Consider the following 26,969-nt stretch of genomic DNA (forward strand, 5'->3'; position numbering starts at 1 on the left):
TAACAAAGACAGACTCTGAGTACATGATTACTAAGTTTAATTCAACTGTTATACCCAATTCTGCCTTGTAAAAATAACAAAATGTTCTTATCAAAATAACATTGTGATGTGAGGACAGGCTTGTTGTTTGATACAGCTCTAGAAAAAAGTTGGCACCAAATGCACATAAAAAGTTTTAAGGCTTAATAAAAACACAAACTGGTAATTTCTCAATGTGGCTTAGAGGTTGACAACGGATGCTAAGAGTTAATAAATCTTCCACATACAGGCAGTCCCAATGAATGGAGCATTTCCCAAATACAGATGACCATTCCTATCAGGCTCACATGAGCAGAAACTCATCATCTGCTTCTCCGGGTGACCCAGACACTCTAAACCTACTCCTACAGCCCCAAGGAGGAAAAGGGGGAAAAAGAGGTGGGAGAAAAGGCAGGGAGTTGTCACTGTTGCCCAGAGGCTCTTACTATACCTCCTGTTTTCCTCTCCCTCAGGCCCCTCTTAGCATCTCTGGTTTCCATCTCCACCCGAGAAATCCTGCCTGTGGACGAACTAGAGAGCACTCTCTCTCATTCGGCTGATAGAGTGGGGATGAAGCCAGAAGGGCCAGCATCTCAATGTCAGAATTCTTCCTAGCAGCCAAATTTGGAAGTCACAATCATTCTCTTGTATATTGAAAAACAAAACAAAATAGTTATGAATGGCAGTTGTTTCCACCATTAGAATATTTCATTGTAAGGTAAACAAGTTAGTGTGTCTGGACTTAAAAGCTAATCACCATTTATGACATTTTTTAATGGGAGAAAACTGAATTCCAAACAACTTTCTTATGAATGACCGTTTGAAGGACAGAGACGGTAAGTACTTGATAAAGTTACATGGAATGAGTGTTTCTTGGCTCCAAAGTCAGCAGGGCAGCTGAAAGGAGGGAAACTCTTTGGTTGACAAAGCCACGTGCAGATCCCCTCAATGTGCTGATTTTTAAGAAGTGGGGCTTGGCAGGTAGCTCCTGCAGGCACTTAGTGTCTCAGCTGGCCACTGTGAGTATAACAAAACAGTTGTTGCTTTTCTCAATTTTAATAACGATAAAAACATTTCTAGCACCTAGCGTTAGCTCTGTAGGCACTCATTACAGCCACCATCACATAAACCTTTTCCTCTGTCTGCTGTTGGTCCAGCATGAGTGAATGGAGACTGTAGCCCTTAGGAGGCTGAATGCAAGAAATTTCTGCCTGACAGATTAAAACAAAAGGATTCTTGCCAACATATTATCTTTGCTGGCAAATATAATGGAATTGGCCAGTTGAGGCTTTGCTGTCAAACTAGTTAATCTCCTGGCCTAAGGTCTCCAAGCCTCTTCTGGAAACCGTGAATACGGTCCAGAGGTTCTGCAAAGCTTTATCATGGGTGGCCTAAGCAACATTTTCTTCCTCTTTGGTGTACTTGAGCAACTGGCTCTTTTCAAGAAAGGTGTTAGAAACAACAGTCAATAGTCACTTATGTAAAGCTGGTGTTTTAGAAGAGTTCTTTACATATTACTAAAGAATTCAAACCTAAGAAGCCAAGGTTCTCAAGCATCTCTTCTCAATGTCAACAGAAAAAAAGACAAATGAAGGGTTTAAATAACCCCATTACCTGAATGTATCTGGATAGAGTTTTAGTCCTACCGAAGTCAGTGGGCCTTGCAGATAGAGGAACTACCTACATTATTGGCGAGGAGCAAAGACAGATACTTAAGGATGACGAGAGGAAAAAAGGAACAATTCACAAGCAAAACTGGTCTACAAGTGAAAGGCAGAGATTCCTGTCAGATCACCTCAAAGGATCGGGGTACAAAATCTCTCCATAAAGCATAAGACTAGAGAACTTTTTGGGTTCTGTTGACTGCTGCCAAGGAAAAGCAATCAAGATGTTTCAAGTAAAGACTGCAGAATATACTGGGGCTGAGTACAAAAGGAGGCCTTGGGGTTTAGCAGCAGTAGTCCCAGGAACTGAGACGGTATCCACAAAGGGTAAACAGCATTAGGATCTCAGAGGGAATTTATCCAGAGACAGAACCCCCTCCCATTGGTGTTTCAGCTTATGCCTAATGCACATGCTGTTTCTGGCTTAATTTCAAAGGCTTTAAACTCTGCTACTGTGTTAAGTGATTTCTGCATACTCAGTTGGCTGGCAGGTCACTGATGCAACAAGGACGTGGAAGATCTCACTTCATCAGGCCCTCCTGTGGCCTTGTACCAGCTCCCCACCTGGCCCGTCTTAGAGTTCCTCTCACATCCAGAATTACTAAATTACATTTTATCCCCAAAAGATGTGTCTCTCATCAGTCTGGAAGGAAAGGTCCTCTGTGACTCTCACGGTGGCAATGGAGCCTGAGCAGCGGCTTCAGATACATGAGGGACCCTCTCCCCACCCCCGCTCCTTTGGGCTAAAAGAAACTATAATATTTGAAATCCTATTTCTCAAGTTTCTTGTATGGCTACAGGGGGAGCAATGGCTTCTCTAGTAGAAGGAGATGCTGGATTTGCCTCCAGGTGGGTTCAGAACTTTGTTGTGAGATCGAGGCCGTGGGCCCAACCTGGGTTCATGGCTGTCAACCACGGGCGTGGGCTGGGGCTCCTGGGCATGGTCCGCTTGTCTCAGGCCACTTTTCTCACTCGGCTCTTCTCTGGGCAAGGTGCTCACTGCAACTGTGGTACAAAGTCAGCAAACCAACCGTTAGAGGCTCCCCATTACCTGGATGGGCAAGCTGTGCACATGAAAAGTCTGCGACATAGACTAGCTAGCAAGAAATGCATACTGTAAAGAGAAGACAGGAACACAGAGCAAGGCTTCCAACTACACCAATAAGACTCACTGATTAGCAGAGGCCATTCTTGAACCTTGCATAAAGTTGGGGCTTAGTACTATAAGGAACCCTTGAAAAATTCCTTAATAAGTTCATTACTGCTTTCTATTGCTTGTTGGATCTCATTCCCCTTTCTTTCACCTCAAGTATAAAAAGCAAACTTTCTCAAAGTGAGTATGAAAAGGAAGAGAGGGAGCCTGTCTCAACTGGAGGGTCTAGCAAGGTAAAGCAATGTTTTCTGACACTATTTCTCTGACTTTCTAAATAAACAAATTCCCATGTATTTTGGTAACTGAGGGAAATGGTGACCCAAAGGCAGAAATCAGTTCCCATAGTCAGCTTTGAGGACCATGGTGGGACTCAGAGTCACATCTAGCCCCACCACTGGGGCAGCTCACTCCCTAAGTGATGGATTATGGAAGCAACAGCTCTTCCCACCACATGCAAGCCTCACATTCTCCCTTCTCGTCCTGCTCTCCCTATGCCCTTCTTTGCATTAGTTTTGCTAGCATTACCCTTAGTCACAAGTATATTAAAGATTTGGATCGCTGCCCTTCCCTAAACAAGATCAGCTTCTAGAAGAGGACACCTTAGTTTTAGGACTTGGCTGATTAGCAATGACAAGAAGAAAAGAAAAACATTGATGACCAGTTGGAAAACTTTCTTTAGAAATAAATGAGCCCATTTCCCTGGCTTTCTTCAAATACGAAATCTTCTCGGCAATAAACATGACCTTGTTTTCGTCAGCTGGCCTGGAAAGGGCACAGGAACTCTTCCTCTGGGGTACACCAGCAACTCTTCCAGAGTGAGAGCACTCAGGGGAAGGGACAAGAAACAGAAGCTCACCTTTAAGGTTCGATTTTGGGTCTTCTCCTTCACCCAACATCATGTGGTCCTGCAACAAGGCAAACCCCAGATCAATGCATGGTTCAGAAACTCTTTACCCCGATTCAAATGGATGATGAAAACCAAGGCATGGATGACTTTGCGTTCATTTTTAACTTCTAAAAATGTTTTGTTATGGACAATTTAAATCATAAACAAAGTGAAGAGTATAGTACCGTGACCCCCGCCCCACCCCATAACCCACTGTACAGTTACAATGGCATCAGCTCATGCCATCCTGGTCTGAGCCACACAGTTCTTCAGTTCTCCCAACCTCAGTCCCTCTACCCCCTTGCGGAATTATTTTAAAACAAACCCCAGATATTTACCCATACATATTTCAAGATGTGGCTCTTAAAAACGTCCTTTAAAAAAATAACCATAACGATATTCTCACAACTGCAAAAATTAACAATTCCTTAAATGTCTAACATCTAGTCAAATTTTTGAACATTAGGATATGTTTACAAGGTTCATCCATGTTGTAGCATGTATCAGAAACGTCATTCCTTTTTATGTCCATCTGTTGATGGACATTTGGGTTGTATAGTTGCATTGGAAACTGCCAAACTGCTTTCCACAGTGGCTGTACCATTTTACATTCCCATCAGCAATGTATGAGGGTTTCGATTTCTCCATATCCTCACCAACATTTGTTATTTTCCACTTTTTGATAATAACCATCCTAGTGGTTTTCATGTGCATTTCCCTCATGACTAAGGATGTTAAGCATCTTTTCATGTGCTGAGTGAACATCTATGTATTTTCTTTGGAGAAATATCTACTCAAGTCCTTCGTCCTTTTTTGAATCATGTTGTCTTTGTTGTTTGGTGATTGCAATTCTTTATATATTCTGGATAGAAAACCTTTATCAGATATCTGATTCGCAAATATTCTATTGTCTTTTTGTTCTGTTGATAGTATCTTTTTGAAAATTTTATTTTGACATAAAATATATTAGTTTTATAGCTGACACACAATATATTAGTTTCAAGTGTACGACATAGTGATTAGACATTTATATACATTACAAAGTGATCACTCCACTAAGTCTGTTACCAATCTGATACCATACGTAATTATTACAATATTATTTATTCTCTATGCTGTACTTTACACCCCATGACTATTTTTATAACTAGCAATTTGTACTTAAACCTTTTCATTTTTTTCACCCGTCACCCCAACCCTCTCTCATCTGACAACTATAAATTTGTTCTCTGTATCTATGAGTTTGTTTTTGTTTTGATTGTTCATTTTTTAGATTCCATATATAAGTGAAATCATATGATATTTTTCTTTCTCTGACTTATTTCACTTAGCATAATACCTTCTAGGTCCATCCATATTGTCGCAAATGGCAAGATTTCATTATTTTGTAAGGCCGAGTAATATTCCATTGTATATATATACCACTTCTTTGTCTATCGATTGACATTTAGGTTACATCCATATTTTGGCTACTGTAAATAATGTTGCATCAAATGTCTTTTGATGTCCCCAAATTTTCAATTTCAATGAATTCTAATTTATTCATTTAAAATTTTGTTGCCTGTGTTTTTGGTGTCATATTTAAGAAATCACTGCCAAATTTAAGATCATGAAGATTTGTTCTTATATTTTCTTTTAAGAATTTTATAGTTTTAGCCCTTACATTTAGGTCTTTGATCCATTTTTAATTTTTATATATGATTAAAAGTAAGAATCCACCTTCATTTTTTTGCATGTGCATATCCAATTTCTTCTGTTGAAGAGACTGCTCTTTCCCCCACTGAATTAATCTTGGCACTCTTGTGGACATATCAATTGACCATAGATTTGAAAGTTTACTTCTTGGCTCTCAATTCTTTTCCACCGGTCTATACATCTATCTTAATGACAGTGCCACACACTGTTTCGATTATTGTAGTAAATTCTGAAATCGGGAAGAGTGAGTCTCCAACTTTGTTCTTCAAGAATGTTTGGCTATTCAGGTTCCCCTGAGATTCCATATAAATTTTAAGATGAGTCTTTCTTTCTTTTCAAAAAAGCATTGTTGAGACTTTGATAGGGAATGCATTGAGTCTTTTTTTAATCATTAGAATCTCTCTCTACTGACTGCCATGTAATTTCCTATATTTTGGATTACTCTGATTGAATTCCTGTGGTGTTGAATAATATGAGGTTTGATCTGTTTCAGAATTCAAAGGTGGTCCACAATGGCCTTCTATCATGAGATCCATAGTTTTGGTTGTCTCTCATTGTTAGCAGCCACTGATGATCACTGCCTAGACCCACAATTTCATTACGAGTCTGCAAAATGATATTTGAATTGTTACTCCTTCATTTATAGGCTAGAGTATTTTTATAACAGGCATCTTTCCCTCAACAACTATTATTATAAAGGAAATGCTGGCTAAATGCTTGACTCCATCCTTTAGTAGCAGTTTTCATAATGAGTTGGTTCCCTGACATTCTCAAAGTGACAAATTCAATTTTTTAAAAAGTATAATTAGGAATCCATGAATTCTAAGTATTTCATGAATTTTAATCCAATGCAGTTGTACTTACTGACGACCACTAAAAATAGTGAAATTTTTGAGATGTTAACTCCTCTGTTGTATGTCCAATTTTATAACTCTACCCACTACCCCTTGGTGACACACAGAAAAGAGCAGCAGCCTATCTGCAGTAGGCAGTCGCTGCTTGCTACCGACACACCCAGACCAGCTTCCCCCAGGGCTCAGTCATGAGTTTGGAATCTACTTCTCCAATGATTCAGGGGAGCTTTGAAACTCAATGACTAATGACTGCACCCAGGAAAACCAACGACACCCTCTTGTCTCTTCCTAATAACATATCACAACTTGGCTCAATGTCTGCTTTTCTTACTTTCATATCTGCTATCTAGATGTGGTCCATACCTTGGGTTTATTTGGATGTGCCAAAGGTAAAGTGGCAGTGACTGGAGACCCAAAAATGTCACTGGTCTTCCCACCAGGTGGGTTCAGACGCTGTCGAGTGTGCACAGGTGTTGATTCATCAAAGATACCACTTCCTTTCCCCCCTGTAAAAACAATCACAGAAGAGTGAGGAACCCAGAACACCTGCTCCTGCCTTCCACATTCATTACTTCAGAGACCTCCTCCCTCAGTGATGCTCTAGTCCAGTTCGGAGTTCAGGCCAACAAAGGTAGGATGATGAGGGTCCCTAAAGACCTACATTAAGCACAACCCCTTTACCAGGGGCCTGTTTGGGACTCCATTTCTAGAACTGAGCAGAACTAGGCTGGCCTCTAAAAGCAAGATGGTGAGATGGCATAAAACAGTATTTTCCTTTCTAGAATTTCCTTAACTCTGAACTTTTCATGTTTTCCAGTTAAAGAATCTTCTTCATTAAAGCCATGAAAAGTTCTTTAGTAGATTAAAAGCAAACAGCTGCTCAATATTTAGGTCAGACAGATAGAACTGAATTTAATAACATGCCCTATTATAGGCAAACCTGTAATCTGGAAAATAACATTTATTAGTCATTCATTCTCTGATCTCATTCTGGCTGGAACCTCCAGTGACAACTAGATATGTCAGCGAATCACAGACATTTAACATCTTTGCTGCCAACTATAAGTGATTTGATAAGCCATAATGAAAATATGCATCTAAGATGTAACTTCTTGTAAGCTGATGACTAAGGTCTAGATATGAAAAGTAAATGCCTACATTAGCAGAAAGATGGCTACCAGACAATACCAATGGATCATCTCTCCACTCAGCAAACACCAAGCACTGCGCCCCCTCTCGCCCCCCACCCCCGAGGTGGGGCCATTACAATCATGGCCGTGCTGTACTAACAATTTATAATCTTAGAGGAGGAACGATGCATTCCACTAACTAGCTACACAACTCTATACAAGTTACCTGGCCTTTCTGTGTCCCAAATTCCTCATCTGTAGAATGGGGATAATAAAAGGATCTTCTTCATAGCACTGTGAGAGGATTCAATGACTTACTGTAGCTCATATGTCAAATGCTTTGAACAATGTCCGGGACATAAATGTTCAATAAATGTTGGCTATATATTGGACATACTCTTCAGTGAAAAAAGATGCATAACAATCTACATAGCACACACTGTCTTAATGTAAAAGGAGGGGGGTATTCTTTTTTGCTCATATCTAAATAAAGAAGTCACTCCCTCCCATCAAAAAAAAAAAAAAAAAGGGGTTACCTATAGAGTCTGCGTGTGTGCAGGAAATGGGATGGATAAGGCGCAGGGGCTCAAGACTGCTTAACGTATTCTTTTTATAGTTTTGAACTTTGTATTTTGTTTTCAAGAAATTAAATTTCAAACAGTCACTTCTTGGCTGTAATAACCCACACTGTTTCGTGGAAGGCTATGAACACCTTAAGAACATCCTAGATGACAAGCTCTATGAGAGCTCTGAGGGAAGGAAGCTCTGGTGGGGGTGAGGGGGAGGCTTGTTCCCTTGAAAGCCTGTCAGATCCCTGCTGCTAGAGTGGATTCTGAAGCATTGTGGGTTTCTGAGATGCCAGTCTCTAGGGGACAAACAGAAGCATAAAGGTGGCTGGGCTAGGGTTCCCAGCCTTTTTTGGGATGGGAGAACAGAGAATATGTGGGACTGCTCTGCAGGGAAATGTGCACACGCACATTCATGGAATATCAAGGTGATTACAAACCTTGAGGCTCAGCCATGGACCTCTCAGGAAGCCACAGAACCCAGGCTAGAAACTCTTGGGCTGGGGAACCAGCACAGCAGGGTGTTAAGGGCAGGTGTTCCTTGGCCAGACTGCTGGGTGGAGTCCCTGCTCAGTCACTTACTGTGTGAGCCTGGATAAGTGACCTCAACATTCTTTTGTCTCCATTTCCTCAATTAACAAGGTAATGAATAATAGTCCCTTTGTAGGACCCAGTTAATCTACGTGAAGCAGGTAAGCCCTCAGTAATGTTGTTACTACTGGTGAGTTTTTAGCAAAGATGTCTAGACCACAAAGTAGAAAAAAACTACTGCTTGAGGCCATCTCCTTATTGTTGTGTCTGGTTATGTTTAAATAAATTCTTTTTAAAATGTCCATTCAGCTCTTTTAAAAATGGAAGATAAAAGTAACTCAATTGGAAAGTTTTTGCTCATTTAAAAACATTTTTTGAATTGTGAAACATAACAAAGAAAAGTTCGTAAGACAGAAGTATCACAAATAAAGACAAAGCAAACACCAACTTAACTGTAACTACCACCACCACTGAGTCTTTTAGATGCTACTAGCTCCCAGAAACGTGTATTCCTTCCCCATCACCCCAGGTCACAATTGAATTTTCCAGAAACCACAAACTTGTTATTTCTTTTATAGTTTTACTGGGTATGTCCAACCCTAAATAATACAGTTCTGTTTTGAACTTACATAATGTAGTCACACTGCATATCTATTACTTAACATTTTACCTGAAAAATGAATTCAGCTTTGAAGAAGGAAAAGATGCTCACTCCACTCATAACTGAAGACAAATTCAAGGTATACTTTCTTAAGAACTAAATTGCAAAAGACTGTGTGTTGGTGGACTGTGGGGAGGAGCATCGCAAATGTCACAATGGGCACTGAGCCACCCATAGGAAACTAGTTGGAAGGATCTATCAGTATTTTAAATTGATCCAGCAACTTCATTTTGAGAAATTTATCCCAACTGATATATTCAGGAGGTAAGTTTAGATCTCCGGAGTTAGGAAAACCAATATGCAAAAGCTAGTTCTGCCACCAACAAGCTGTGGGGCTCAGGCATACCAGTGAACCTCCCTGAGCTTCAGTTTCTCCTCTGAAAGAGGGTAACACCATCTACCTCCTAAGTTTGTAGAGAAAACCAAATGGATACACACAGAACACTTAGCGTAATCCCTAGCAGATATTAAACAATCCACACATAATCATCGTTAGAACAGGAAAAACAGCACATGAACAAAGCATAAATGAAACACTGGGTATGACAATACCTCATAAATTTTCAATGACTCACATGGTAAGTCACACACTCTGCCTTGCACATTTTTCTCAATGATGCCCTCTTATTGGAAGGCTGTGGGGCTGGCTAAGTCTCTCAGACTAAATAATGAAACAGAGGCAGAAATTTAGGTCTGGGTGGTAGACACAATTAGCAGTTTTCCCTTTCGGGCTTCCCTTGATAATTCATCACAGATAATTTTAAAGAGCACCCCAAGCAACAAGACTACAAGAAGCAGGGTCACACTGGTTGTCAATAGAGCTGTGACCATGCATAATACAGAGGCTTTCTCACTCTCTGGTCAAGAGGGGCCCAGGCTGCCTATTGAGCACAAGAGCTAGGGGATCATGAGATTCCAAAAGACTGGCAAAGCAGCAATGCACTCAAGTTGCCACACTTTCCAGGAAACCCGACACCCTAGGGAGAGCTCTAGCCAATCACTCTGCTGAGCCAGGGCCAAGGGAGCTGGTTCATACACCTTCAGGTGCCTCAGATTTGATTCTATCTGCCACACGACCCATCATTCTGCTATCGTTGGTACAAAGGATGTGCAGGGCTGACCACTCCTGGCCCTAAACCCATAAACTAGATATGGTGAGAATGTTACTTGCTTGGTAAAACCACTTGCTTTTTTACTCACAACTATATCCAAAACATTAATCCTCTACCACATCCCAACGACAAACCAAACAAAACACTAGCTTTTGAATCTACTGCTCTTGTTCCTCTAGGTTTGGTTGAGAAGTATGTGCACCTAGAACTGAAGTAGAGTAGCAAGCAGTTCTAGCTGATTTTCTTGATTTTATTATCTGTCTGAAATGCTGACTTTTATATGGTCACTAGCACTGGATGGCCACTCAATCAGATAGTCTATCAGCTGAGAGAAACATTGTTCCAAGATGCTCTCCCACTATAACCACTAGAAAGTGGGATGAGAACTAAACAGATGTGTATTAGACCACAAACATCTGTGTCATCCTTTTTTTAGTTTTGGCCTCACCAACAATCTGATTAAAAATGCCCTTCCTAAGAAAAATGTTTAAATGCACAATCTGCACACAATTTCAGAAATCTCAAGAAGTCCATAGGACAACTGGGAGAACCTCCTTGGAGGGAGCCAGAATCCCACATCTGCCTTTGAATCCTCAGTGCCCGTACCCAGCCAATGCCTGTTGACAGATGAGGAAGAATTCAAAAATGATTAAGCCACCAGGACACAAAGTAAAAGTCAGGAAAAGACCTTCCTCACATTCTGGAACTCTGATGGCAAGGGACAACCTGTACCAGAAAATATATGAAAGGATCAATATAAAGAAAAAGAAAATTTTATCAAAAGAGCATCATAAAAAAAGAACAGGTAGACGCCAAAGGATGAATGAGTCACAGAGGCCCGCACCTGGAGGGTTGGTCCTCTTAGGCATGTTCTGAGGTTCTTCAGTTGGTCCGAAAATATTCGATGCCATCCTGTTGGGCCTGTTTGAAGGGACAACTTCTTCTGGACTTCCGAAAAGATCACTGGATGCTCCTCCTGGGGGCTTCATGGCCCTACAAGCACAGAGCAAACATGAGTGACAAATGGCTGACCTGGGACCTTACTGTCTGTAACCAGACAAGGCACGTGTACTTTCTTAACATCTATGAAAAAATTACACACTGCAATTATTTCATACGGGCATGACAAGTTTACAGATAGCCATATATGGCAAACTTCCTTTACTGACCTTCAGGTTCCCTTAAAAGTTGTCTTTGTATGTCTTGGTTATGCCAAAAACCCTCTGGAAATGTGTTTATTTTGAAATTATTCCTGGGACCTCTTATAAGTTTCCTTAAAACAGGCAAGTTGAGCCACATTCAGTAGAGTTTATTATTAAGAGTTTAATGCTATAAACACATTCAGTGGTATTTAGCAAAGCTTACATTTGCTAAGTGCTTACGATATGCCAGCTACTTTTCCAAAGACCTTACACAATAACCCTCTAAGGCAGGCATATTTTTACAAACAATGACTCTGAGATAAAGAGAAATCACGAGATAGGTCACGCAGGGAGCAACAGAGCCAGATCCAAGCCCAGGCAGTCCAGATCTAGAGCTCAGATTATGCCCATATGCCTTTATTAAAGGCCTTCAGAAAAAAACAAGGACAGCACACCATTTATCCAAAGATCAAGCCTGACCCACACAGCTGGGTCTTCAAAAGGGCAGCCACTGGCCACTGGGGCCAGTGAGCACTTGGATATGGCAGCAAGGACTCAGATGTGCTATTAAGTATAGACTATACAACAGATTTCGAAGATGAAGACAAAATATCTCTTTAATCTTTTTTTTTTATATTGATCACATGTTGAAATAATATTTTATACATATTAGATTGAATTATATCTATTAAAACTAATTTTCCTGATTTTTAATTTTTTAAAATGTATCTACTAGAAAACTTATAATTCCTTATGTGGCTCATCTTTATATTGGAAAGTGTCAGCTTAGACCATGGGGAGTGCTATTAACATTAATCCAGGTGAGTCCTGGGAATCTAAACCACAATCATTACCTATGGTCCTTAAGTCTGGTACAACCAGTGAAATGTGGGACATCAAAGATCAGAGAACACGCATACTAGCACCACTGTTCATTTCTGATCAACGTATATGCACTGGGTGTATTTCTAAAACACACTGGCCTTCTACGAGGTTTGATTTTAATTAAACACCCCCAAAGAAGAGTGGCATTTCCACTGCTCAGTCACCAACAGCAGCATACCTGAAGTCTCCATCTTTGGGAAACTGTCATGCACAACTTAAAGGTTTTAAAATAGACATTTCAGAAGAGGAAGATCAGGACCTTGAGGCACTTTTTATTAACATAGCCAAAAAATTAATAAAATTTTCACAAAGCTCTGCTCTAATATCCCTTGAGTTTGGTCTACTTAGGCAAGGCGGTAGCATCTTTTCAGAACACCTAGAAAGATTTTAAAAATGCATCTTAAAGGAGAGAGGAGCCTCCTGAAATTGAGTTTTAAACTGGTGAGTGGTCCAGCCTTTCATTATTCCTAAGCAACAGGACTATCTGTGACTGTAGACATTTATAAATACACAAAAGTGCAGAGCTTGACACATGAAAGCTACGATTAGAGGTCAGGCCTCACCGGAAAGGTATGGAAAGGTATACAAATGCTGCCTGTGGTTTAGTTTGCAAAAGGAGTAACATATTTAAAATGTTTCCTCAAAAGAGCTAGAACAGGAGGTGATCATTCATTATAATTTCAAGTGAACAGAGTTCTCAGATTCCATGGCTGTAAAGCAGGACTGCAGAAAGCACTTTACAGAGGGCAGACAACATGCCAGCCTGGCCTGGACAGAGACTTGCAGGCCGGCTACTCAAAACCACGGAAGTGCACAACTGGCAGTTCTGCACAGGGGTGCTGGAGTCCCTGTTTGCTTGGGAGGACAGGGAAGGTGGCCTCCTGTTCAGCAGTTAGCATTTCCTTAAGGATTTGATGAAGAAAAAAATTACTTCGGTTTGAGGAAAATTTTTAAAAATCAATAACCAAACTTAAATCAGGAAAGGCTTGATAAGACATACACTTTGTCAGTGGACATGGTAAGGCCATCTGACTCCTGTACTCATTTATAAGTCAGACAGCCCCAGTCATAATGACATTCTCCATATTGTTCTTGGCTAGCTACAGGAGGTCCAATATGCTTGGGTCTCCACAGCTATTTCTTTGAAAAGAAGAGATAGAGATCTGCAATCTTCAAGACTGAATTTCAGAACTTAACATCAAGGCATGTCATGCTGGCACAAGTTAAAATTCCTGTTTTACTGACTTATTTGAAACATGGCTCTTCTTTCAAACCCTCAAGGTCTCGCAAATTGTCAGATCAGATTCGGAAGACTCATCTTGATTCAAAGCTCTCAAGAGTCCTTCCTGATTCTCATATTCTACATTCCTGGATCCCAAGTCTCCTCAGCCTCTCGCCCTTGCTTCATTCAGTTCAATTCACACATTCTCCGAGCACCTATAGCTGGCAAGTCTGCCTGCACCAGTCTCTGTGGATAGAAAGATGGATGAGAGCAAGTCCTAGGCCTAGAGAAGCTTCAGGTTTACCGGGAAAGCTACAGCTGTGCATAGGTGGTTTCGGGGTTCCATGAGTTATGTTGACAGAAGCACTGAGTGTTACTGGAACTCCAAAGACATCCTTGGAAGAAGTAAGGCCCAAACTGAGTCTGCAGTTTCTGTGAGAAAAAAGTACCTTCAGGGCACAGGCAGTAGGTGACAGATATTTGAGATGACAAAATGTTAACTTGGGGTGGTAGAAGTACAGTGTTTATTATTCTGTGTACTTTTCTGAATTATCTTTTATTTTACTTTGAAAACAAGAGAAGAAAAGGGAACTAGTGCCCTAGAATGCTGAAGCAGAGTGATTACAGTGCAGAATGGCCAAGCTCCCTGGGAAGGGACAATAACCATCTCCATCACAAAGGCAATGGGGTAGCAGGAGGGGTTCACAGTCACGTGGCAGTCATGTAAATTGCACAGACTGCCCCAACAGGGTCTCATATAAATAGGACCAAGAGTTAAATGACATTTCAATAAAAACAGAACCCACAACAATGGTTCAGTGTGGCTTCACTGAGGCTCACTATCAGTTATCACTATGACACTAGTTATGGAGGAGTGGGAATACTAGTGAGCTCAGACATTTTGGGGCTGAAACTACATATGAGGCTGCTTCCTAATTATTTTTTACTTTTGTAGTATCCCTTCAATATATTTCAACAAACATGTTCAAAATATACAAGAAAAACTAAAGGGCATGTGATGTGACAAGAAGAAAAGATACGCAGCGGCAGTATGGGCACGGGCAGAGAAAACAAGACCTAGAGGGGGTCTCTTCAGCTCCTGATCCTTCCTCCAAGAGCTTGTCCCTGTGTCAAAAAAGCTTTTGGGGACTGGTCAGGTTTGGAGAGAAGCGGTGCACCTTACAGCTTAAAGGAAAGACCTTAGGTTAAGGATAGCTAAAGAAAAATGCTTTTATATTTCAAAATCCCTTTAATATAAAATAATCCCTCATCGAGAAAACAAAAGATGTAGGTTTAAGAAAGGAAAACGTGGCTGGGTGATTGTACAGCCACCACTTGCTTCCCTCCCTACAAAGCCAAATAAGTGTGAACCCTACAAGACCTGTTTACCAATTAAGTCCTTTAAGATGGCAGTCAAACGCAAAGCCTCCAACGGATCCCAAGCAGAAGCTTCCAATTACATTTAATTATCCAATTAAGAAGACTGCTTTTCCTTCTTCAATGTTCTGAAAAGAAGATTTTTCTCCTTTTCATAATATTCCCTCCAAAATCAATATCCCAAAGAAGTGTGCACTACCTTAGAACTGTAGCTAGCATCGGTAGCTCGAAGTCAGCATAACATCAGTGTTACTCATAGCATTTATTTGTTAATTCAGCCAACATTTCCTGGGCATCCAGTGCCAGGCAGCACAAAGAGGGAATGTACTTACTGGACACAACTGAGAAAGTACTAGGAAGAGGCCCTTGCCCAGCTGGCGTGGTTGGTACAGAACAGCAGTTACCAAGCACTAGAAACTTGATTCATCCTGAGCACTCCAGGGAAAACTTCTGGCCCTCTTTAGATCAAGACTCAAGTAATTAGTAGTCGTTGTTCCATGGATTAATGACTAATTATTTCATTAGGTGTGTTAATGAATAATGACCTAACTCCCTCAAATTTACAGGGTTTTCAGCAAGCTGAAGCAATTCTTTTATTCAGTATTTAGCCTATATAGTGTTTATCTCAACAGTCATAACAAATACCTTCTCTTCTACTCTGAAGCTGAGCCACAGAAGCAACTGAAGGTCCAAAACTCGACAGTGCACGCTGGCTCCTCCAGTGGCATGACAGACTTCACCAGCTCTGGCAACCTAATCTGTCTGATTTTCAATACACACAGAGCACTTTGGAGTTAAAAGGAAAGAAAATATGCTGCAGTGTGTTCCTGAGTGTTGAAGCCCAGTCAGAGACCTGCAATGGATATCTGCTTCAATCACTTGCAGTTGGGCCTGGTTCACCATCAGCAAAGCAGGCAGGGCACGGACTACCATCCGGGTTTCGGGATTAGGGGGGAGGGCACCACCTACCTCTCCCGCTGCGTAATTAGGGGAGGGCTACGCCTGGCTCCCTGGCTGCAGAATGAAGGGAGGGCAGCACCTACCTCCCCAAACTGCGGGATTAGGAGAGGGCTCTGCTGGCTCCGAGGTTTCGTGATTAGGGGAGGGCACAGCCTGGTTCCAGGGCTGTGGGATGAGGCGAAAGGCTCCAGGATGGTGACCTTCCCCCGAGGCCCTTCCACGAGCGTCCCAGGCGCCAGCACAGGCTCCAGGAAGGCAACTCGCAGCCCCTGCGGCGCTGCACACACCTGCCTTACTCCAGCTCCCGGCACTGCCCAACCCCGAAGCAGCAGACCATTCGGCCGGAGTCTCTCGGGCGCGCTACGGTCGAGGAACGCAGGGAGGCGCACCTCGGGCCCTCAGCCTAGATCCTGGCGGGCACATCCCGTATGTACACCCATCTCTCCCACGCGGAGGCCGCGGCTCTGTGAAGTCACCCGCCAGCCTCCCCGCCGGCTGCGCCCTGCCCGTTCCCGCGCCCGCACTGCACCTGGAGCCTGTCCGGCTGCCCTCGCTCTCCGGGGCCTGGAACATGTCGCCCGCTGCTCAGCGGCTCCTTGCCGGCCGCGCCACCGTTCCCGCCCGGCCCCGCGCAACCCGAGGCCCGCCCACCCGTGCCTATTGGATGGCGCCGACGCCAGTCACAGCCCCGCAGCCTATCGCGGCGCCAGACCCTGCCCCCGCCCCCAAGACTCAGTTTTGGAGAGGCCCACGCTGAGCTCGCAGCTAATTGGTGGGAGCAAGTGCCACTGAAGGCGTCCAATGCCGGCAGTGGGCAGCAGGCCGGCAGTGGGCGGGCAGTCCCGAGTTGGGCGGGGTGCACGACCTCCGCGACCTGCCCCGGCCACAGGTCCTCCTCCCGCTGCGGAATCGTTTCCTGGGCCCGAGCTGGAGTAACTCGACTACAGCCTGGAGGCACGGGTCGGGGCGCGGGTGCTGGAAACCCGAACAAGCGGAGCAGGGAAAGGGAGGAGCAGGGCAAAGTCTAGACATTCCTGAGGTGGCAACCGCTACCTGAGGGCCACTAACCCGCTGCTTATTTTGAAGGAATGTGAGTCCCTCAGACGTGCGGATTTTGCAAACCAGTCAACGGTAAGTATGGTAGTTAGCAAAAGGACGCTAATTCGAATTATCTGTTCAGAGATTCAACAGTTCCTCTGTCCTGCCCAGTCCCGGGGTGGGGGGTGGGGTAGTAGGGCACCTCAGAAAGACATACTCATAAATAGGGAGCAAGGGATAAAGTGTGCCAATTGCCCTATTTCTGACTCAAAAAAAAAACCCCAAAAATAAAACAGTCGGCAGTGTTTTGTCGCTAAATTACGATGCGGACAGCCCATCTATTCTGAGATCTCACCAAATGAGAGCCACTTGAGCTGTTTAAGTGCACACTTTAAAAAAAAGGCAGAAACAATAATTATTAGATCAAGTATTAGTATGTATTTATGGACAATAATAAAAACATTTACAAGTTAAACTGGAAATTTAAACATAAGAAGTTTAACAGCTTTTATTATATTAAATAACCAAAACACCTTTTATTCCCAAAATTGGTAAAGAATAAATAATGTAATTTACAATATGGTACAAAAAATAATCAGGAAGGACAGGCATTCTGCTTTATACATACACTGTATATGTATATTTATAATCTATAAAACAAATTCACATCTCAAACAAGCCGAAAACCTTAGATGATATGGCTTAACAATTATTAAAAGAAACAGCAATAAGTTCTGCTGCCTAGACCAGAAGCTCTGGAGCCAGTTATCCTGTTACAGAACAAAGGGTACAGGTTGCTGTAGTGCTTCCAAGATTGAATTTACTTAACAAGACTTACAAATTACTATGGGATTAGGAGAGCTTTGATAGTTGGGAAAGGTTTGCTGTGGTTTCTTTCCTTTTTTTCCTCTTAAGACAAAGTGCCCTATGTCCTCACAAATGCATCTGATAGATCTCAATGTCTTTAAAAAAAAAAAAAAAAAAAGCCGTTCTTCTCCACTTGTGTCCAGTGTCTTTTAATCCATTACTATTCTCTGCACAAGTCTAGATTTGATGGTGTGATCTAGGTAAAGATACCGTTACACTGAAAAGGACACCCACCAGTAGTGAAGCCATGATACAGAATGATAAAGAATGGGATTCTGAGGTTGAGAACCTGGAATGTGGGAAAGCAAGTAGATAAACCGATCAAATATTTCCAATTATCCCCACTCCCTGAGCCAAGTGCTCTATACCTAGAAGATACAGAGATGAAAAAAATGTCATCACAAACCTCATGTGGAACCATGAACTTCAACCTGCCTCTGCATCTTCTAAAGAGTGGAATGCTCGCCACTGGATGGTCACAATAAGAATCAAGGCCAAACCACCCAACCCCCTGAGACCAGATACTCAGTTTCAATCTTTACAAAAGATGAATCAGCAGAAAGATCTCAGACAGTATTAGAGCAACCAGAGAAAGATGTTTCTGAGAAATTGATCTGTTCTTAATTATAACATGCTCAAATGCACAAAGGAAGCCACAGGTATATACTGAGACTATCACAACTTTGGCTGGGAAGGCAGAAGAAGATGCACAAAGTGGGAGGCTTCTCTGCTTGGGTCTTTTGAAAATTCCAGCCTTTAACATTGCTTATTTTTATACACATATTCATTTAGGCTGGTAAAAAAAAAAATGCATCCATAATTTTAGTCCTACAAATGACACCATTTTCCTTAATATGGCAAACACATTAGGCGTCTCGTTGCTACAGAAGCAGCAGAATTCTCTGGAATTGTGTGAGCTTCATTATAGGTGAGAAGAGTCAATCCACTCTCCTCCCTAGCCCACTTCCCTAGTGGAGGACACTAGCCACAGTTACCTGCTCCCAAATAGAGTCTATGCCAGAAACCCAGGCAGGAGGTGCCTTGATTAGAATCTCCTGAGTTTTCCTCCTTTTAGATGTCACTAGGCAAAGGTGCCAACTTACCCACTGGACTGCCTCAGGGTGTCCCCTGATGGACAAGCAAGCAGCTCAAGAGCCCTACCATCTGTGGCACAGTACACACTGCCACTGGACATTACATCCAGCATCGGTGCCATATTATGTGGCATCTCTGGTCTCAGACAGTGGGGGGTATGAGGAAGCTAGTCATGGCCTACACTTGACCTGGTAAAACCTACTGCAGACCTAACAAAGTCCCAGAGACAGAGGGCAAGATCTCCTGATCTTCAACCCAATAAGGTGCTAATTTCAGGAAGCTGACATACTGATCACAAAATATAAACTAGTTTAAAGATACTCTGGTTCAAACAATGCTATCTATCTCTCTTAGTAAGTGGCACCATGTCTTTTTCATATTTCCAAAGCTTTTGGACTTTTCTTAAGAGTCCAGAGGCCTCTGTTAGTGATGTCTGTGCCTAGAACCAGATCTGAAAGAAGGAAGCCACCTTAGAGGCAAGAGCTCTGAGAAACACTTGAGACAAAGGAAGGGAGCTATTCCCTGGAAGCCAGCTGTCTGCTGTTTCCTCCACAGCTCAGAATGAATGACCCTGTCTGAAGCCTAAAGTGGCTGCAAACGGCTGGTGAGATAATGGGATCAAGAGCATCCACTCTTCTTGCATACGAAAAAAACCTTTTCTCCCCTTTTTACACATGCTCATCTCTCACTGTGGACAGGGGGAGGAGCCCATGTAAAGGGCCAGGACGGGCCAGGGCTGCCACTCCACTGTTAGTGGGGAAACAGGAAAGGTGAGCAACAGAACAGCGGTCATTTCAGGCGAGTCATCCTGTCTACTGTGGAAGGTGAAGCAGCAGGTGCGATGGTGGCGCTGGTATTACTGGCCCAACACCAGAGCATTGGCTCCTGGCCACACAGAATGTGGCTGGACAGTAAATTACATGCTAAGTCTCCCAAGGCTAAGCAGGCATAGGAGCCTTATTAGCTCTGTTCTGGGGAAAGACCGCTGCTGGATCACCTGCAGTGGTGACTTCTGGTCACCCAAGGAGGCTCACGAAGCACACCACAGGTTAGCGCTCACAGGTTAGACATGTGACCCTTGCCTGCATTCCCTGAAAAGGAGAGCGATAATAGACGTGAGGCATACACATAGTGTCTTGCTCTGCTCTGAGGCTAATGAAAGGAAGAGGAGACTGAAGAAGTGAACCATCCCTGCAAAATCCATTTGTTTCAGATGCTAAACAGTTAACACATCAGAAGTTCAAAGGCTCATCAGGAAAGTCTTAACTGTAGTCAAAGAAGTGCTTAGGGATCATCCCCAAAGAGAAGTAACATTGTAGATCATCTAGAAGAAACTTGCAGATGGAGGCAGGAAAGAAACCAACTAAACTGTTCTTCCTCTTCAATGTCTCCTAATTCTTAAAACACAAGAAAAACATTCTCCAACCAGTTTAGCAGGATTTTTTCTAAAAGTTCACACAACCTGCATAAGACATGATTCTTTTCCCTTCCTGTTCAGTCGGTCACAACATATATCTACATGGGGAAGGAGTAGGAAAGGATCAGAATTTCTAGGGTGATGGCACCAGTTACACTGCCCCTGGGACTCTTCTGCTGCTCTGTGATCAGTGTCCCCTGAAGTGTCTGCTGTCTCAGAGTCCAGATACCACCAGGCAGAGCCCAGGCCAGGCCCAGCTACGCTCCCCAACCCTGACCTGCCTTTATTATTCTGCAGAGAAGCAACCAAAGTGTGGCACAGGTTTGGCAGAAAGAATGCAGCCATGGCCTGGAGCCTTCCTGCAGGGAGCGGAGAAATTACAACTCCTCAGGATGTGATGGCTATGCCAGGGCACACCCACTCCCTTCTCTTGGAAAAGAAAACCCACTGGACTGTCCAACACAACAACCAAGTTAGAAGTATGGGTGGAAATACGGTCACTACGCAGACCCTAACATGAGACCCCACAAATGGTGAAGAACTGCTCTAAGGCCACAGTGATGTCTGATGTTGGACCTTCCAGAACTCGTCTTCATCTCCCAGGCTACCACTGCCCTCTGCCTGCTGCGACATAGCTTCCAGCATGTTGTACATTCTGGGGTGCAGAGGTGTCTCTATCGAAACCACCTCCTGGGTGTCCTGGGCTTCATTTATGTTTTCTTTAGTCTGAAGAGGGCTATACCTACCACAGGTTGAGAACCACAACCCTGTAAGCCCTCCTCTACAGCCGCCAGGATGCCCCCACCACGAGATGCAGTCACTGGGAGAGGTCACTGACAGGGGGACCACCACCACTGCCATCAAACAGAACCTCTCGGCGGCTGGGCTCCGTGATGGACAGCTCCTGGGCCAAATCGTTGAACCGAGATATGTAATCAACGCTGTTTTCATTCATCATGCAAACCAGCTGGGAATCCACGACCTGTGGGCAGAGGACATAAGGCAAGACCACATCAGTTGGTGGCCAGCCTGCCTTCCAGACTGGAGGTGACTGGCCACCACTGGGACTTCAGTGGAAGGTGAATGAACCTGGGGTCGCTCTACAGTGAAGATCAGAATCTCCCACTGACTGGCTGTGAAACAGTGGCACAGTGCCCTGGGGAGAATCTCCCGTCGTTTTGAACTCTCACTCTTTTGACAAGTGTGCAGGAGAGCCTACTATGAACCTGGTACATCTGGTTGCCAGGATCAGAGTGATGGTTCCCTCCACATGATACTTGGGGGAAAGACAGTCAAACAAGCAAATGACACAGAGTGGAATTTGAAACTGTGGGGTGGTCTGAAGGAAATGCACATGGAAAAGACAGAGTTTGCCATGGCGGTGGGGAGCACATTCTTATCAGAAGAAAATAACAAGTGCAAAGGCCCTGGGGTGAGAACAGGCTTCGGCTCTTCCAGAAACAAGAAAGTTAGTGAACATGACAGCGAGTAAGGCAAAGAGTAGAAGACGAGGAAAGAGAGAGTCGAGTGTGTACAGCAGGGCCTCAGGTCCTGGGATTTTACTCTGGACAAATAACATGGAACATATAGTCTTCAGGGTTTACTGTCTGCCTCCTTTCCTGGAATGGAAGCCGCATAAGAATGGACCCTGTGTTTTGTTCATGCATGATATAATAAACAAATGAGAAGCCTTGGAAAATTCTAAGAGCTATTGCCTGAACTGAATTTTAAAGCTTCTATTATGAGAAATTTGAAACAAACTTGTTTTTAAAATGTAGAGCAAATAGTGACTGTCTTCCCCCTACATACCTGTCACCAGCTTGTGGTCAATCTAGGCTCGCCTCTCCCACCCACTCCTTGTTCCCATCACTTTTGTTCAAATCCCACCCACCAGATCATTTCAGCCACACGTTTCAGACTGCAATTCTAGACAATAAGGACTATCTTTAAAACACACTCATGTTTTTTAAGTGTGGAGAGTTCTTGGTCAGATCTTTTTGATAAACACTTTCTATTTCTGCAGATAAATATATATCTAAGTTTCTAAGTATCTAAGACTTAGTAGTTCACGAACAGCATCTGTCTTTGTTTTATGCTGCTCACCTTCCTGTGCAATGTGCCATGAATAGATCTTATTAGAAATGCAGGTTCTGGTTCGCTGGGCCTGGGGTGAGCCCAAGAGTTGCCTCTCTAACAAATCCAATGCATTCTGCAGCAGGTCTGTGGACCACCTTTGAATATTGCGATCCCAGCATGTCGTCTCGGGATGTTTGGGCAGTGCTCACCTCCACAAGAGCTAGGTGCATATACGTAACATCCACACATACATGGGAGGGGAAAGAGACTAGCTTCTTGCACGGCATCAGAGTCATAAGGTGTTCTCTGAATAAAGGTTCTGTGGCCACACAGGTCTGAGAAATGCTCACTGTGGGGAAAGGATTTACTATATTGCTCTGTCTAGTCTGTATTTAGGTGAAATTTCTAGTTATGTCAGGGCTCAGCTCAGTATCCTCCAAAGTGTTCCTGTAAGATCCTCAGGCCTTAAGACTCATGTCAGGATACTGAGAGCTGAGGAGGCCATGGGACACCACTGTGTGAGCCTTGTCTGATCCAGGGTTTCCCTCTAGAATCTGACTGTAAAACTCTAGAGGGGCATCCACTAACATCTCAGCATCCCAAGGAGCCAGGATTGGAGAGATGTTGTTCCAGCACATTAACAACAGGACCAAGCCCATCCAAGTGGCATTCTAAATGTGAAATCTCTCTTTTAAGCTTATCCTGTCTAAATATTTCTTCCAGTACTCGTTACTTCGTAACTTGCCTTATAGTTAAATATACCTGTCTCTACTCCTTCAACGAGCACTCTTTTTGAAGTTTTCTTACCCATACACCACTCACATCACATGAAATGGAGCCTGGATGGCTACAGCAGCCGAAGCTGGCCTAAGAAAGGGACGCCACATTCCAGTCTAAAGATGAGAGTCACAAACTGAGTCTTGCCTGCACATCCAGGGTCTGCCATAATGTGATTCCTGTTGTCATCACCCCAACCATGGGAGGAGACTGCAAGGGCATCTGTGCCTTCCTGCAGAACCCCATCCCCAGCTCAGGGGGTGATGGCAACAAGTGATGACAAAGAGAGCTGCTCCTCTAAAGCCCCCTCTTATTAGGTGACAGCAGTGATGACAGGGCCACCTACAACTCCCTCTTACCCCTCCACCAATGGCACCAAGACTGCACAGATAAGGAAACCGAGGCAGTATTATTACCTGCCCAAGGTCACAGGACTAGTGGAGGACACAATGAGATCCAAACTCTGCTCTAGCTGTCTGCAGAACCCCGGAGGTCAACCCCAACACCAGGGCTTCCCAGGTCCTGATCTTCAGGGCTCAGCTAGTAGTCTGTTGTTCGCCGCCAGAGCTTCTCAAGAGAAGCCAGACCTGGATCTGTATGTGCTGCCTCCTGGTGTTGATGTTTTGATGAGCAGTTCTTAATAACCAAACAGGTGGGACCCGGTTGCCTCCAGAACAGGCTAGTCAAGTTCGAGCATAAGGTTATACACTTACCTCTGCTACATCAGCCAGGGACCTGGACACAAATGAGTCTCTTGAGTTTCCATCCAGCAGGCTGGGGCCCAGCAGGGAGGTGCCACTGTGGGTCCCCACCGGAGTTGGAAGCATCTTCCGGCCCTTCTCTGAGGAGATGAAGCTTGCTACCAAAAAAAGAAGGAACAAGCCCTGACACTTGGCACCAGGGCACAGCAGTACAGTGGCATTTCTCTGTTGGCACCAGGCCAAGGGAAGGGTCCTGAGGGCTGGAGGTGCCTTTCAAAGCCCATGCAGCACTCACCCACATGCTCGTGCACAGTGCTCCAGGAGCAACAGAGCTGCCCTGGCTTTTCTCACTGCGGGAGCCTTAGAGGGTCCCCAGCAGCATGTGTAAGTCAGCCTCATTTTTCCAAGGGGCTTCAGTGCTCCACTTTCCAGACACCACCTCCATCTCCATGTAAAGTAATTTCCAATTTTTCACAACTTATATTTGACTCTGCAGAGGTCTGCTCTGCTCTGTGGGACTCTTATAGCAGGAAACAGTCATTGAGCGCTGGCTTCCTGCATCACCCAGACCAGAGCCCATGTTCTGAGCCATCAGTATGGCGCCCACACAAGGTGCTGACCTTGGTCAACATGTGTATATATATAGTACACCCCTCTCTGCAGCTACAGTCCCGATGGTAATGTGTACACCCTGGCTGCTCTCTAAAAATGTAAAGTACACAAATCTCAGACGTGCCCCAGGAGTCCCTCCTATGTGGGACACTGAGGTGGGTGTGTGTTTCCCTAACGTCCCCTTCCCACCGCACGAACACCTGGTGCCCAGTGAGGATGAACATGCCATAAGACAGCTGGAACTGTCCACATCAGAAAATGTTACTGAGAACAGAAAGAGGGACTCTAAGGGCATGAAGAGCCAATTTCTTCCACCCCGCTGTCAGCAGCAAGAGCAGAAAACCCTAGTGGAGGAGGGGCCAGGACACTTGGCTGGACTAGAGAAGGGCACAGGGGACTGTGTGGGAAGATGAATGTGGACTACATCTTGGCTGGGCTGTGGGTTACAGGATGTCATGTGTGCCAAAGCTCAGTGACCTGCACACGGGAAATCTGGACGTTCCCCATGTGTTAAGTGGTACATAAAAAATAAACCCTGGAAAACAAGCAAACAACCCTAGTGAGAGTTCTGCCAGATAGCACAGAGAATCCAGATTCTGTGAAAAGCTCTCCAGAATCCAGTCTCCCCATCAAGTTCACCATGTGGAGCCCTGCTCACCCTCCACACCCACTCACCAAATAAGCTGCTGAGTGACGAGTCTGTGGGGTCGCTGGGGCACCACTGGGGGTCATGGGTGGGAGAAGCAATCCAGTCTGGCTGGGGGCTGCTGGATGGGGAAGGAAGACTCTTGGAACTGTCACTGCCATTCAGTTTTGCTGGAGAAAGAGGAACTCCTTCACCTGTCAACCAAAACCCCGGGTCAGAGACACCACATGGGGGAACAGCACCCCACATCCCCAAATTGCCACTAAGGCAGCAAGACAGCATGGCTGTGTACTGCTGAACTCTTGAGACCCAGGACCCTGCTGGGACCCCTACGGAAGATGAACAACACTGATCTGAGGAGGGGATCCCTCTGCAGTAGGGACACATATCCATCTCAGGGAAGGACAAAGACTGCAGCTGTCACTGATGGAGCCAGGCCCTATGCTGACAGCTTCACCTAAATAATCTTGCAGGTGTTTACAACAGCCCTGTGAGAGACATACTATTCCTAGTTCACTGCTGAGGAAAGTAAGGCTCAAATGGGCCAGTGACCTGCCTATGGCCAGGTGCTACCAGGCTGTGAACTCAGCTGTCTGAATTCATGGCCCGACTCATACCAGTGAGCGCAACCACACCAACACTTATCAGGACATTGTTCCAACCCCCTCCTGGAACCTGCAAAACCCACAGGCATCCACCCAGACTCAGAACCAACTAGGACAATGCCCCATCTGATCTTTGGGCTGGAGAGGCCTCATGGGCCTGCTCTCTCAGTCTCAAGGCCAGGAGCTGCCCCACTAGACCATAAACAGATGCAGGTCCTGTCCATGCCTCATCCACCTATCCTGCCTTGGCTGTCTCTGCTCGATAGGCAAAGTGATATCCGGACAGGTACATACTCAGCATGGTTGGCAAATACTGAGGTGAGAGATCAAGGGTAAGTCCGGACCAGACCCCCGCTCCTGAAGGGGAACTAATTCCAGGAAGGGTGTGCAGGGACAGCCTGCTTCTTACCATACTGTCCGGAGCTGATGGCGATCTCGATGATGGAGTCACTGATCTGTGTGGCAGGCTCTCCCTGTGAGAGCACATCCTCGGGAGGGCCCGGAAGGGAGATGTCCAGCAGAGCAGAGACATTAGGTGGAGAGAGCCGGGTGCTGGAGCTCTCTGATGAGGGCAGCGGGGTAGAGAGCCCATTGTGGAGAGGAGCCTTGGAAAGCTCAGATAAGGAGAGGACAGGTGAACCCTGGTGGAAAACAAGGACTATTCAGACACAACTGATAAACCTGTCTCTAATAAGGATGAGAAATGAACCTCAGCCCCAGAAAGTGGTAACCAAGTGATGGGTAAGTCAACAAAGAGGTGATGACCCCAGCAGGCACCTCTTCCTTTTTGGTAAGAAACACACTGTGGGATTTACTTCCCCAGGGATGCAGAGTTGAAAGGCCAAGCTGGGGTGGCCTTGGCCAGAGTGGCCTGCTTCCCCTATCAGCAGAACAGCTAGTAACACCCAGGCAGAAGGTGAGTATCAGAGAGCTCATGACCTCCGCCCTTTGGCCCAGGGAACAGAGTCCTTCCAGAACTGTGTTTGAATTAGCCAGCCTCACAGAGGGGAGGAAGGAGTCTGAGATGAGAAATTCATGTTCTTCCATCCAGGCAAGGTGGGTAAAAGCACAAAGCCATTGGGTGTTCGGGTGTCCTTGCCACATCCTAACAGTAGAGAATGGGGACTCTATCCTGGAGGGGGGTCTTGGGGAAGCTACTTTGCTCAGTAGACAGCAGCACATTCTACCTGGAAACTGTCCGTCACTGGCTCCTGCTCAGGCCTCGAGGGGACACTGACGAACGAATCGCTTGTGCCCTACAAAGAAAAAGAATACCAGG

The 26,969-nt window shown here is 44.6% G+C and overlaps 2 protein-coding genes across 3 annotated transcripts in view; both read right to left on the reverse strand.

Moving 5' to 3' along the window:
• Positions 1–20: 20 nt before the first annotated feature.
• JPT2 (Jupiter microtubule associated homolog 2) lies at positions 21–16,523 on the reverse strand. Of its 2 annotated transcripts, none has more exons than XM_006913976.3 (5): positions 16,386–16,523; positions 11,115–11,263; positions 6,634–6,776; positions 3,692–3,740; positions 21–2,687 (listed from the first exon to the last, which is right to left on the reverse strand). In XM_006913976.3, exons 1-5 carry the CDS (start codon positions 16,427–16,429, stop codon positions 2,500–2,502), a joined length of 573 nt encoding a protein of 190 aa, XP_006914038.1. In that variant the 5' UTR covers positions 16,430–16,523; the 3' UTR covers positions 21–2,499. The 2 variants fall into 2 exon arrangements, with proteins under 2 accessions (XP_006914038.1, XP_006914039.1); XM_006913977.3 differs by lacking the exon at positions 16,386–16,523 and adding an exon at positions 15,940–16,291.
• Positions 16,524–17,309: 786 nt separating this feature from the next.
• The window catches only part of CRAMP1 (cramped chromatin regulator homolog 1), a 58,542-nt gene continuing 48,882 nt past the window's right edge, over positions 17,310–26,969 (reverse strand). The window contains 5 exon segments of the mRNA XM_025048263.1: positions 17,310–21,255; positions 23,840–23,985; positions 25,115–25,279; positions 26,100–26,331; positions 26,878–26,946. Coding sequence (XP_024904031.1) covers positions 21,091–21,255; positions 23,840–23,985; positions 25,115–25,279; positions 26,100–26,331; positions 26,878–26,946 — 777 coding nt within the window. The 3' untranslated portion in view covers positions 17,310–21,090.

The sequence above is a fragment of the Pteropus alecto genome, unplaced genomic scaffold (genome assembly GCF_000325575.1).
Source record: "Pteropus alecto unplaced genomic scaffold, ASM32557v1 scaffold44, whole genome shotgun sequence".
NCBI lineage: Eukaryota > Metazoa > Chordata > Mammalia > Chiroptera > Pteropodidae > Pteropus > Pteropus alecto.